Below are 13,222 nucleotides of genomic sequence, written 5' to 3' on the forward strand. Positions count from 1 at the left end.
GATTTATCAAACACTGCTGACGTGTCATCTTATTTATCATTTTAGTGTATACGCTCTGATTTGATATTTGATGATTATTTTCAATGAAAATATGCATAAAAAACAAGATAGTTTTTTCAAAACATGTAAATTAGTTTTATGTTTGATTTTGTTCACATAAGCCTTCTAGAATATGTAGCATCTTAAATGGCATCAGCCATTGCCACATCAGCAATTTACAGATAAAACCTATTAAGTTGAGGCTGGTTGCTAAAATCGATTATAAACTGTTAGCTGGTTTCTATTTTACACCTAAATTAATATTAGTTACTAAAAACAAATCTCAAACTGTTAGATCGCAGACCTTCAGATAACGAGAAACACCAGCCACTGTGCCACCTGTACCGGCAGCTGCAACGAAAGCATGCAATTTGCCACCGGTCTGCTCCCAAATCTCAGGTCCAGTTCCTTCATAATGAGCTCTGTAGTTTGCCAAATTCTCAAACTGATCTGCAAAGAATCCACCTTTATACTCTTTTTCTAACAAATATCCATTTGAATTTGTAACATTTTTGGTTTCTGTTTGATTCATGCTCTGCAATGCGAGTTTATTTGCTTCTAACGCCCTTCTTCTTGCAATATTAACAAAATGATCTTTGTGAGTTATTGAGACCGGCCGAACCCTCTCAACTGTTGCTCCAAGGGCCTCTAATATTTCAGACTGAAAAATAAAACCAAACTTGGTGTCACCGGAAGCTATAAAAAAACTTGAAAAGCATATTACTATCATGTAATCGATTCACAAATTAGAAAAAACATATCATCATCGTACTCAGTAAATCCCACCAATAGCAAAGCTATGGTAGGGTCTAAGGAGGGTAAGATGTAGACAGCCTTACCTCTACCCCATAGGGATAGAGAGGCTGCTTCCGGTGAGACCCCCGGCTCGATAGTAGTTTTGCATCAAGCCTTGGACATAAGGCACATAACTCCAGCTGAGCTTAGCCTTGTTTACCGTTTATATCAAAATACATAAAAATAATTAAAAACATACATAAATATTGATAAATAATAAACCAGCCGAGCCCAAACTTGAAAAAAGCAACTCACGAGTCAACCTCGAGCTTTAAAAAAAGAGTTTCAAATGAACCGAGCGTTCTCGTAATTAAAAAAATGAATTAATAATAATAATAATTACTTCACAGCCAGTGGCATCTGAGAGGCTATTAATCCTAATAAGCGGAGTGTTTCCAATGGCGCCAACGACGCCGTTACTCTTCCGTTTGTTGTCCGTTAGGGTTTTGACTTTCGTTGACCGACGGCGGCTGCTTGTTATTATGTATAGAGAACATAAGGATACTGAGATAGAGGCTATGATTTTGGCTATATTCGCCTGTGGAAGCATCTTACGGTGGCCGGAGGTTAACTCCGGTAACGGTTACGGCGGCGTTTGTTTGGTTGGTTATTAGTTGGTTGAAGACTTTGGGCCGAAATAATAATAATAATAATAATAATGTGATGGGTTTAGCCCACAGGTTTTTTTTTTAATTCACTAATCTCGTTAAGTCGGATCGTTAAACTTATCAGTGTGTTATTCACATGAGGTTTATTTGGTGAGAAAAACGACAAAACCGGTCGTCACGTGAGGGGCGCGCAGATGAGTTAACGACCAGACTTAGCGTTGTTAATAATTTCGGTTTTAATTGCAAGTGAATTGAAACTACGAGGACGAAAATCAAAAAAATGATAGGGACGAAAATTGCAAAGTTGAAATATTAGACTAAACCCGCAGATTTGGACAAACCACATGGACGAAAACCGTAATTCATTGAAATAAGTATTATAAATTTATAATAAAAAAATAATGAAAAGACATGTCTACCCCTGACTTAAGGATTAAATTTAACGGGTTAGTGATTTGAATGTAATTGGCAAAAATTGGGAAACGTGGATTGTCCATATGCAAAACATAAACTTTTTGGACTAAAATCGCATTATTTGTCAAACCACAAAAACGAAAATAACACTTTACTCTTATTTAGGGTGTGTTTGGGATTCATTATTTTCATCAACTTATAACTTATAAACTTTTTGAAAAGTTAATAAGAGGTATAAGGTGTTTGGCAAACCATAAGGCCTTATGGATTTTAACTTTTGGACAAGACAAATTAAAGGGGTTTTGAAAAGTTAGGAATGTGTAACTTATTAACTTAATGGGTTTGAATTACATATTACACCCCTCTAACCCTCAAAACTCATTACACTCACTAAAAAAAAGTGTCTTTTTTAATCATTTTGGTTTCCCCCAATACATAAGCTAATCCAAACATTTTTTTGTTAACTTCTTTTAAAAAATTTATAAGTTTATAAGTTCTTTTAGCAAAAAGTCATTTTTCACTTAAATAAGCAATCCTAAACACACCCTTATTTGATGTAGCAAGCTTAAATCATCCTTATCTGCTTTATAAACAAATTAAAAATTTTCATGTTTCATGAAAGAAAAAAAAAGAAATGCTTAAACCTTCACAAGATATCTAGAGAATCAAAGTTTGGTAGGTGAAACGCTTGGTGGACCGTCACGTGTTGAACATGTGTTGAACACATGTTTGAAGCGTTTAACGGACCGTCACGCTTCTTGGCGGTCCTTCACCCAATTCTAAAATTCCTTGGAGGTCCTCAACGATTCTTGGCGGTCCTCCAGGTTTTATGGTTTCAGAATAAGAATTTTCATTTTTAACCGCAGATTTTACATTGACTAAATTACAAATGGGTCTCTCAACTTTCTAAATTGGTCAAAATTGACACGAATTTTTTTAGTGTCAAATGGATAATAGGCTTAATGCCTTTATTATTTTCATGTGTTCTTATTTTTCTTGTCAAAACCAAAAAGAGATTTAAAAATATGTAGATTTCAGAAGCATACGCATGTATCTCCTATGAGGTAAATATATGTAGATTTACAAGCTACGTATATGCAATTTCTCGCGAATTCCATATATTTGTCAATTTCTTTTTGTTTTGATAAAGATAAATAACATATAAAAATGAAAAAAAAATAGTGTTTAAAAGTGATTTTTATGAGTTCTCAAGAATTTAGTGGTATTAACTTTTTATCTTAACATTCCCCTATATATATATATCCAATTTTCCGTAAACCGTTGTTGTACCGTTTTGTATAAATGCGAACAAAGGAATTGTGTTGTTATTAAAACCCTAACGTCTGCATAATATTGTGGAATTGGTTATGAATTATCTTTTTTCTTTCGACGTAAGCAAGTAAGACATTCGATCTAGCTTATGGAATTCGTAATTGCTTACCGCTTCTAACGTTTTTAATGATTTTTGAGTGCATGCATAAGATTTTACATGAGAATGCTAGCGTTTTAAAATAACGTTACGCGAAAACTTGTAATATTTGATAAATAAGGTGTGTTTTGATGTTTGCTAATGTTTTTATTATATGTTACTTCGACTAAGCTTTCTTTTGTACTACTTGCTTTAGCATTTTTTTGGGCAAATACCATTCGTAAATTTTTAATAATCCGTGTAAAAAACTGAAACACAAGAAATATTCATACATTTCATATAAATTAAACATATTATTTAGATTATTTAATATAATCTACTTAAAAATTGGGACATCCTAATCCATAGGAGCAACAAACGCAAAAAGTACCACGACAAAATGCACTATATATGGTTTGCGTTTTCGGCACATATTTAAGGCATTCCTGTGCACATATGGAAAAATCACAAAGTTTTGGTGCATGATCAACAGAATAACCACAAAACTCAGCACCTGCTTGTTAACAAAAAAAAGAAAGGTTTTAAAATATTAATAAACAAATAAAACAACATTATCATTTGGAAAACAATATGGCAACAAAGAAATACCATAGGCCTTGCGGGGGAAAAGCCATACAAGTCATAAGAGTTGAACAAAGCATGTAAAGAATCATAAAAAACATTATATTTTTCTCCATTTCAAGTAAAATTATTGTAACAGAATTGTGCAAAACTATGACCCTGTCGATAAATGTATTTATAATGTTTTTTTAATTACAAAAATATTTAATGAATAAGATATCACAATTAATTTCTCTGAATTTGAGCATTAAATAGATTGATAATTTTATACACCAGTAGATTCTTTGACGCGATATGTCCTGGTTGTCTAACGTATGCAACCAATGGAGAAGGAAGGTGATAGCGTTTTGACATTTTCCACTACAGATATGTGTTATATTAGGCGCGCGTTCTCCTACGTTTCATTATTTTAATTTTAATCTATCCTTATTTAGTTTTTAATATTTTATCTTTCTTTTTATTGTCTTTTTTCATTATTTCTTGTACGATAGGATTCCAATCTCAACAACCAATCAGTGGTCACAACAAAGTTGTTTTTTTATTTAATAGCAAGAATCCAAAACTCACTAAACATGCAAACATCATAAGTATAATGTAATAATTAGTTTTCTTTTTATATTTAGAATAATAATGTTAAAACATACGTATTAAATACAAAATAATTTCTATTTAATGCTAAGGGTTGGAAAAATTAATTTCACATTTATTATAGGAATAATATTACATTTATCATTTTTAAAGGAAAAATTCTCAAAATGGCCATTTTTAGAAGAAGGAATCCTCAAAATAGCCCTCCAAATTTAAAAATTCTCAAAATAGCCCTCGAAATCCGTCTTCCACATGACATTGGGAAATTCCCCGTGAGTTTTCAACAACCAATCACAAACTGACACATGTCAGTGCTCCCCATATTCTCTATCAATGGTTTGAAAAATGCATGCTTTATTGATCGATGTCGAAAAGTCAATCAAAAACATTTATAGAATACATCTACTAGCTTAGGCAAGTAAGGTGTCGAATCCACATGTGCTAATCAAAGTTAATGTTTATAATATTTATACTAGGCGGACAAACGATGTCAAGCAAGCTTTTAAAAATGGTTTGATTGTGAAATACTCGGAGCCTTTCCTTTGTAAACAATTATGAGAAAAATAACCAAACTCCAAGTTGCGGGTTGTGAAGTAGATTCGACAAGTTCATTATATGAAGCTGCAACGAAGAAGTATGACTTGGAAGCATGGTTTCCTGCATCCAAAACTTACAGAGAACTCGTGTCGTGTTCATATTGCACAGATTATCAGTTTAGAAAGTTGGAAATTAGATATGGACAAAAGGTTTGTTTTCTTTCATTATTATCTTATTCAACATACATGTCTTATTAATTACATTATAAGTTAATATAACCGATTTTTTGTTTAATAAAATACAAAAATAAATATAAGTTACTACATTTGCAGGTAATGAACAGGTGAAGCAATACTGTCATCTTTTAAACTCAACTCTAATCGCAACCGAGAGGACGCTTTGTTGCACTATAGAGAATTACCAGACAGAAAAAGGTGTTGCAATACCGCAAGTTTTACAGCCGTTCATGGGTGGTAAAACTTTCTTGGATTTCCGGACAAAGGAGGAGTGATGAAAAAGATTGTTGAAGTTGATTTGGGTATTGATTGAAGAATTGTTTGCCTCAAATAATTATCATTGATACTTGTATTTAACATACTCTATGACATATTTGCTAAAAGTTAACTTTTGTTAAATATTTAGTAATAAAATTTATATGCACATACAAGTGTTCTTAAATTTATTATAATTACATGTATGAAAAACATCAAAATAATTCTTTTTACCAACAAGATTCCTTGACCATCCCTTTAAAACTAAAAATTACCCAAAATGGCCACTTTTCTAAACACTCGGATCTAGCTGTTTAGAACTGACATCCGACCAATCTATCCGGCACACGACCGTTTCTAAACCAACCACATCCAAACACTTTTACATGTAAACGGTCGGTCCACTAAAATGTCAACCGAACAAGGGGAGTTAGCTAAAACATGTTAATTAATCAACCAATATGCAAGGTTAGTAGCTTCCATTTCGAGTTTAACCCAACTAACCGAGTTTGCCTATTTGCATTCCATTACAATGTAAAAAAAAATAACTATAACTTCGACCCAAAATTTCATCAAAAACAGTTTGCGCAGTTTGTTGCCTGTTTGACACCCCCATAAACTCCCTTATAACGGTAAACGAATATGTTATAAACCGCCCCATAAACACCCCTACCTAGAACATACAACAAGAGCAAAAACATAATAAACAATAATCATAATTCATAACCTAATCAACAATGGTACATCAAAAGGTCCCGCATTTTTTCACACGACTAACGTACATCTTTCAATGCACAATGTACAAGTCATCAAAGCATTCCGGCTCAAGAACTAGTTGCTTTTTTACTAAAAGAAAACTTACAAATTTGGAGACAACCACCATAGGGTGTCTCTCTTTCTCCTAGTTAGGTGTTCCCTAAAACAAATCAGTAAAAAAATACAAATCTACCCTCACTTTTGTCACTTACTTACATAAACGCCATTCGGTTTTTGGGTAATCAAGCTTCCATGTTTTCGCTTGTATGCTCTCCTTTTTCACCAACTTGTAAATCATCATCACGGGCTGAACTCGGGTCGTCTTCTTTTTCATGGCCCAAGTCACCACCGTTGACGGGCTCAAGCGGGCCAACGGGTTCAGGGTTTTCTTTGGATAAAAATGGGAAAGTTTCGGGCTTGACTTCATTAATATTGGCGTTTTCTATGGATAAAAATGGGAAAGTTCCGGGCTTGATTTCGTTAATATTGGCGGGAATCAACGAGAGAATGTCGGGTTTTGTTTCTAGATCAACCCAATGGTCTCCAACCCAATCTCTTGAAACCCTAATGTTCTTTTTGTCTAGTTCAAGAAACAAATTTTCACCTGTAAAAAAAAAAAAAAACCGTCAAGCGAAAATACAATATTAACAGGGTTTTTGGGTCACGGGTTGAAACGGGTCATTAAAAGTACGAGCCAAAATATAAAGCTAAGGTTTTTTTCTATAAATATAATCAAGAAACGTACCGGGAATATAGACTTGAAGATCCCCATTGGATGCGTTAACGCCGGTCACAACCCCTTCCCACCACCCGTCGCTCCACCACCCATCTACTGGGGACCCAACCTCGAAAGCATCGTTTGTTTCACTTTCCACGCGAGCGGGCCTTGCGATGGGCCGGCCCGAGCATCTTATCCCAAGTTTATCAGGCATGGCTATTCTAAAAGCCGGAACCCATTCCTTTAAAGAAGAAAAAAAGTCAAAAAGTCAACGATTTTAAGTAAATTATAAGAAAAACAAAAAGCCGCAGTAACAACGATTTTAAGTAAATTATAAGAAACTGATAAACGGTATGGCCCAAAAAAATTAGTTTCAAATGTGTAAGATTCAAATATTAATATATAAAAATTCAGGCCGAAACTCACTATTTTTAGCAAAAAAATTTCGCCCCGAGCTTTTCAAGCCCAAATGGTAAAACCGAAAAAAAAAGAGCAATTTTCAAAAACACAAAAAATAAATTATCGGTTTTGTTTCGGCTTGGGCCCAAAACAGACCTATGCACACCGCTTCCATAAACAAAAAGAAGACTTAAAAGAAGAAATTGATCGACGAATCAACTATTAATTTAAAAAATTCAGGCCCAAACTCACTATTTTGAACAAAAAATTTTCGGCCCGAGCATTTCAAGCCCAAATGGTCAAACCGGAAAAATTAACGAACAATTTTCAAAAACACAAAAAATAAATTCTCGGTTTTGTTTCGGTTTGGGCCCAAAACAGACCTATGCAGTATGCACACCGCTTTCATAAACATAAAGAAGACTTAAAAAGAAGAAATTTATCGACAATCACATACCTCAAGATTACCGCTTCCACCTTCATCCTTCAAATCATCGTATTGTACTTTTAACCGTCTCTTGGTAACTTGCAGTACGGTACATCTAAACCAGCATCCACGAATCCCACTATCCAAACACAATAATTCTATCTTCTCATTAACCTTTATAAACACGGCATCCGAATCCCGATTCTTCACGTACTTTGGAATAAGCTTTCTTCTCAAAACCTCATCCAAGCTAGACGAATCACACAACGCCACCTGTCGCCCTCTAGAACTTCTAAATCTTTTACCTCCCGGGCTATTCTCGTCATCTTCAAGAATATCAGTATCAAAAACCGAAAAAACAGGCTGGTCATAGTAACCACCTAATTTACTCGTTTTAAACGGTTTCACACGGTTGTTTTTAAATTGTCTCCAACAAAGATGGACCCGGTTCAATAAATCTTCCGGAAGCGTGAACACGCATTTCTCGTAATGTTCACGGGCCAAAACAAGGGCCAGACCGTCCACACACTCGGCACTGATGACCTGTGCGTAAGGTGTGATGAAAACCTCTTTTAGGTGAGGACTTTTAAGGGTAATGACAGCTTGTACTTCTTGACTGTGATGAAACCATCGGACTTTGACTTTCTTCTGACCTTTTCGGTCTTCGTACATATCTTCAAGATATGCAAGGTGAGATTTTTCCTCTTCGGCCATAACATAAACAAATGATTGCACCTGAAAATTTTACACAATTTAATTATGCCTAGAAATTTAAAACAGAGTAAACTGCGATTTTCGTACATGTGGTTTGTCCAAATCTGCGGTTTTAGTCCAATAATTTAAAATTTGCGATTTTTGTCCCTGAGGTTTCATTTCACTTGCAATTAAACCCGACCCCACTAACCCCGTTAAATCTGATCGTTAAACTCATCATTGTGCCCCTCACGCGAGGGGCAATTTTGTCCTTCCCTCCCCCCTCCTAATACACCTCAGCCCCTCACGCGAGGGGGCTTGCGAATTAGGGTTAGGGTTTTATTTGGAGATAAAAAGGATAAAAAGGACTAAAACCGCAGATTTGGACAAACCACAAGGACGAAAACCGCAGTTTACTCTTTAAAATATTTAAAGCAAATACTACCATATGTGTTTCTCTATGCACAACCTAACAAGCTCTATGTGGAAAACTAAATATTATTATTAAAAAAAAAGACTTCCATTTTATTGTTTTACGTCTCTGTTTTCACATTTGTCCACTTTTTAAATGAAACATATATGATTCATATATGTTAACTATGACTGATATAGCATTTATATAAAAAGTGAATATATAGAGTAAACCAAAAGTAACAAACTTACCACTATTGTAATCCCGTTTCTGCAAAATGCTGGGAAATGTTTGAGTTGTTTACCGCAGATCCACGATGCACCTGACCACACTATATCCGGTACCCGTGTGTTTAAATTTCTTGCAAGCCGATTCTGAAATGAAGCACCAACTCCCGAGATGTGATCACTTTTAGGGGACACTGCATTAAAAATTAATATAAACTTTGTTACTACTTTAGAAACTTCACGGAGATAGCACAATGCACAACATTTTTCTAGACATCGGAAAAATCGCCTTTAAAATACCACACATTTATAGAAATTGGTAGATTTTATTATATTTATGGAAGACCGCCCCAATATTGAGAAAAATCATACGACACAAAAACACGACAAACAAAACGTCATCTCAAATCTTTATGATATTTTGTAGATGTTTATAATCCAAAACAGCCTTTCCAACCAACAAAATTTCAAAAAATGTTATCCAAAAATAAGACATTTTAAGACCTATAAACCCATGTAACAAATCCAGTTGAATACTACCATTGAACACCGATAAAAAACCGATCATTGCGATAAATGTAGAATGACATATATACCCTTTCACACCACAACTTGTTAATATATCATTAAAAGTTACAAAACAAGCTTCTCAACATGAACATGACAACATACATAAAGTTTCAAGTACAGTATAGAGAAAAAACAATGGCGGAACATTTATAAACATTTCAAGGTACAATGTACGCAACAGCTTAGTAAGAATTCAAGAAACTTACTAAAATGTTCACCTTGCACATTCTGTTTTGATAACATAGAAGTAAGCCAATTCACAACCTCTCTCCTTGACCTCCATCTGTACCCTACCATGACCGAACTCTCGGCCTCGTTGGCTTTCAAGAACTCCTCAGCAACCACATAAAGCATATGCCTAACACTCCTTTCGGTTCCCACAACCGCTAAAACTGACTCACCCCAAACGTCTTTCAAGAAATAGTGAACTACCCTTTTACCCCTTTCTTTCGAAACATATTGTTCTTTCCATTCCACAAAACATTGACTATTCACAGCCATGTTTTTATAAATAATAATAATCTAAATATGCCCACTTCACTAACAGGACATATTAGAAGTTTAGAACCAAAAACATAATAAAAATAAAAATTAAAGATTAAAAAAATTAAAAAAACCCTAATTTACTAAAGTAGCATTGTAACCAACACCCAACCCCTTATAAACATCTAACAACTAACAATTTACCCTACAATTCTTAAACCCTAAGATGAATATTTAGGTCAAAAGGAACAATCTTGCACAACTTTAAGCTAGAAAACACCAAATCCTTAACAAATACATACCAAAAATCTTGAATAAAACCCTAAAAATCAAGAAAAAAATTCTTGAAACCTTAAGATGAATATTTAGGTCAAAAGGAACAATCTTGCACAATTTTAAGCTAAAAACACCAAATCCTTAACAAATACATACCCAAAATCTTTAAAAAAACCCTAAAAATCAAGAAAAAAATCAAGAAACAAGAAGTGGGTATGTTGCAAAACTAAAAAAGATCCAAACTTTAAACTAATTCTTGAAGATCTGACTGTAATAAGTCAAAAGAATTCTGACCCAGGTTACAAAAAGGTCAAAACTTTGAAAACCCTTGTGAGAACCATGTGTAGGTGTCTTGATAAGACTAAAGGTCACAGCTTTATGGTGGTTTGATGGTGGGTTTAGGTTCAAGAAACAGTCTAAGAAACTTGGCTTTGTAAAGAGTATGGTGGTGTGTGTGTGTGTGTGCAGCTGTGCATATATGGGTATAAAGATAGTGGTGGGCAAGAAGGGTAAATTTGGAAATTTGCAGGTGGTGGTGGTGGTGGTGGTGGTGGTGAAGAGGCAAGAAACTATGAAGAGATGAAGATGATGATATTGGAAGGTGAGGGTTTACATTGATGTGAATGGTGAAGAGGAGGCAGCAAGTTTACTGAGTATAATAACCCTGTGGGCCCATTAGATGACACCAAGCAAAATCTGCATTTGGTGGCCGGTTGTAACCGCATGATGATAAGCATCGGAGGTGTACAAACCGGTTTAAAACTTAAAATCGGTTTGGGTTAAAAACCTGTTTTGTTTGGTCAACAAAAATCAAAAGTGGTTTTTTACTATGTTACGATCGGTTACGGTTTGAGTTGAAACTAGTTTCTTACCATGTTACGATCGATTTCAGTCGGGTTTTGATCGGTTTCGGTTCGGGTTTTGACCGATTTTTGTCCGGTTTTGGTTCGGTTAACCGGTTTGTAATCGGTTTTGATGGAGAAAACTACAAACCGGTTCCAAACCAACGGTTTTCAATTGGTTCCAAACCGGTTTCTACATAATCGGCTTCAAACCGGTTCGGTTTTCGGGTCGGGTTGTCCACCTCTAATATACATAAACTAGTTAGTTGTCCTCTATGGGTGCCTTTGGGAGACCTTTTTGGACGCCAAACACTGCTGAGGGGTGCCGACGGGAGGGGCATGGTTCAGACGATGGGCGTGGTGAGGAAGTGGTGGTGGGGCCACGTGTATGTCTCCCTCTCATACACACACGCATACATATATATATGTGTGTGTGTGTATCGGGGCGCCCAAGGGGCTTTAAACCACAACGGGGCGTTATGCAGAAGGGCATCGATGCCCCCTACCATGGAGATAAGTCTTAGAGTTAGAGGTGCATAGACCGGGTTGGATTCAAACCAGTTCGGTTTGATTAACAAAAGTTAAAACGGGTTTATGATCAGTTTGGGTTTAGGTTGAAATCGGTTTCTTGACCAAGTTATGATCAGTTGTGGTTCGGTTTTTATTCGGTTTTGGTTTTGGTGGAGAAAATTACAAGCCGGTTCCGAACATAAGGTTTCAATCGGTTCAAAACCGGTTTCTACGTAATTGATTTCAAACAGGTTTCTAAGTTAACTTATGACCAACCCATTATGACGAGTTGTTAAAAGGGGAAAATAGACATAAAAACGTTGAACCACTTACGCCTGTCGCGGCGTGCACACGCAAAATTTAGACCGAAACGTTATACGTAAATTTGTAAAAGATGAAAAATATTGATGATCAAAGTTTAAAGTGAAAAAGTGTTGAGGTTAAAAATAAAAATGCTTTATGACAAACTTGTAAGATATAAAACGTATAGGAGTTAAAGGTAAAAATAAAAAATACAGGGTTTAAAATAAAAAGACTTAAAATGAAGTAAGTATGTACAACTCATACACCAAAATTCAGGTTAGGGTTTGCAATTCAAAAAGGGGTGGCAGAGCAGCTTGTTGCCCGCTTACCTACTATGTTGATGTAATATCTATGTTTCTATATAATGATAAAAGTTATCCACTTTAAAAAAAACAAAAATATAACAAATAACAAGAGTTGTAAGTACTAAATAGCTTGGAAAACTAAATATCATGTTCGTTTAAGCCCATACAAAGACAATATATTTTGTCATGCAAACCATCTTAGATAATTATTCATGAAGAAAGATGTTGTTGACATCGACTTTCCAAATATCTCATCCACAAGAAAAGGGCACCGATAAAACCAACTCAATAGTGGTTAGTTTGACAACCAGGCTAAGTTTCTCATTATAGTTGATACACTTTTGTCAAACGACTTTATATATACCGACAAATCAATGTCTCTCAATCCTATATGCCAACAATGGTGGATTGAGTGAGCCAACACCAATGCCTAGATTTGGCAAGAGTGTAAAGCATTAACTTCAAAGCTCATAACATCCTATCATATCCGGCATTTCCAAGACTCGATAAAGTATAGGCTCCAAAAATAGGAACGGATGATAACTGAAGCAGTAAAGATACACATGATCACGAAAATGTATCAGTTAATAATATTCTATCATATCATATCCAGCATTTCTAAGCCTCGATGAAGGTAGAGGCTCCAAGAATAGGAGCGGATGATAATCGAAGCGATAAAGATGCACATGATTAGGGGTGAGCAAGATAAGGGTCGGACCCTTGAAACCCGGTTACTCGACTCTTAAAACCCTTAATTAGACCCGAATAAATAATATGGGTAAGGTAAAGGGTATTTAAATTTCACCTTAAAGGGTAAAAGGGTTTCAAGGGTCCGACCC

At 35.2% G+C, this 13,222-nt stretch overlaps 1 protein-coding gene and 2 pseudogenes across 1 annotated transcript; 1 reads left to right on the forward strand and 2 right to left on the reverse strand.

The window, feature by feature from the left end:
* Window positions 1-322: 322 nt before the first annotated feature.
* Window positions 323-769, reverse strand: LOC143635841 (cysteine synthase 2 pseudogene; annotated as a pseudogene).
* Window positions 770-4,988: 4,219 nt separating this feature from the next.
* On the forward strand, window positions 4,989-5,482 carry LOC143635842 (serine--tRNA ligase pseudogene; annotated as a pseudogene).
* A 701-nt stretch (window positions 5,483-6,183) lies between these two features.
* LOC143635859 (uncharacterized) lies at window positions 6,184-10,870 on the reverse strand. Its single transcript, XM_077103587.1, has 6 exons — window positions 10,499-10,870; window positions 9,871-10,339; window positions 9,119-9,288; window positions 7,793-8,497; window positions 6,964-7,177; window positions 6,184-6,822 (listed from the first exon to the last, which is right to left on the reverse strand). Exons 2-6 carry the CDS (start codon window positions 10,163-10,165, stop codon window positions 6,461-6,463), a joined length of 1,746 nt encoding a protein of 581 aa, XP_076959702.1. The 5' UTR covers window positions 10,166-10,339; window positions 10,499-10,870; the 3' UTR covers window positions 6,184-6,460.
* Window positions 10,871-13,222: the final 2,352 nt, after the last annotated feature.

Source organism: Bidens hawaiensis, unplaced genomic scaffold (genome assembly GCF_021521415.1).
Source record: "Bidens hawaiensis isolate Kalapana, Puna unplaced genomic scaffold, B.hawaiensis_p1.1 tig00007737_1, whole genome shotgun sequence".
In the NCBI taxonomy this organism is placed as follows: Eukaryota; Viridiplantae; Streptophyta; class Magnoliopsida; order Asterales; family Asteraceae; genus Bidens; species Bidens hawaiensis.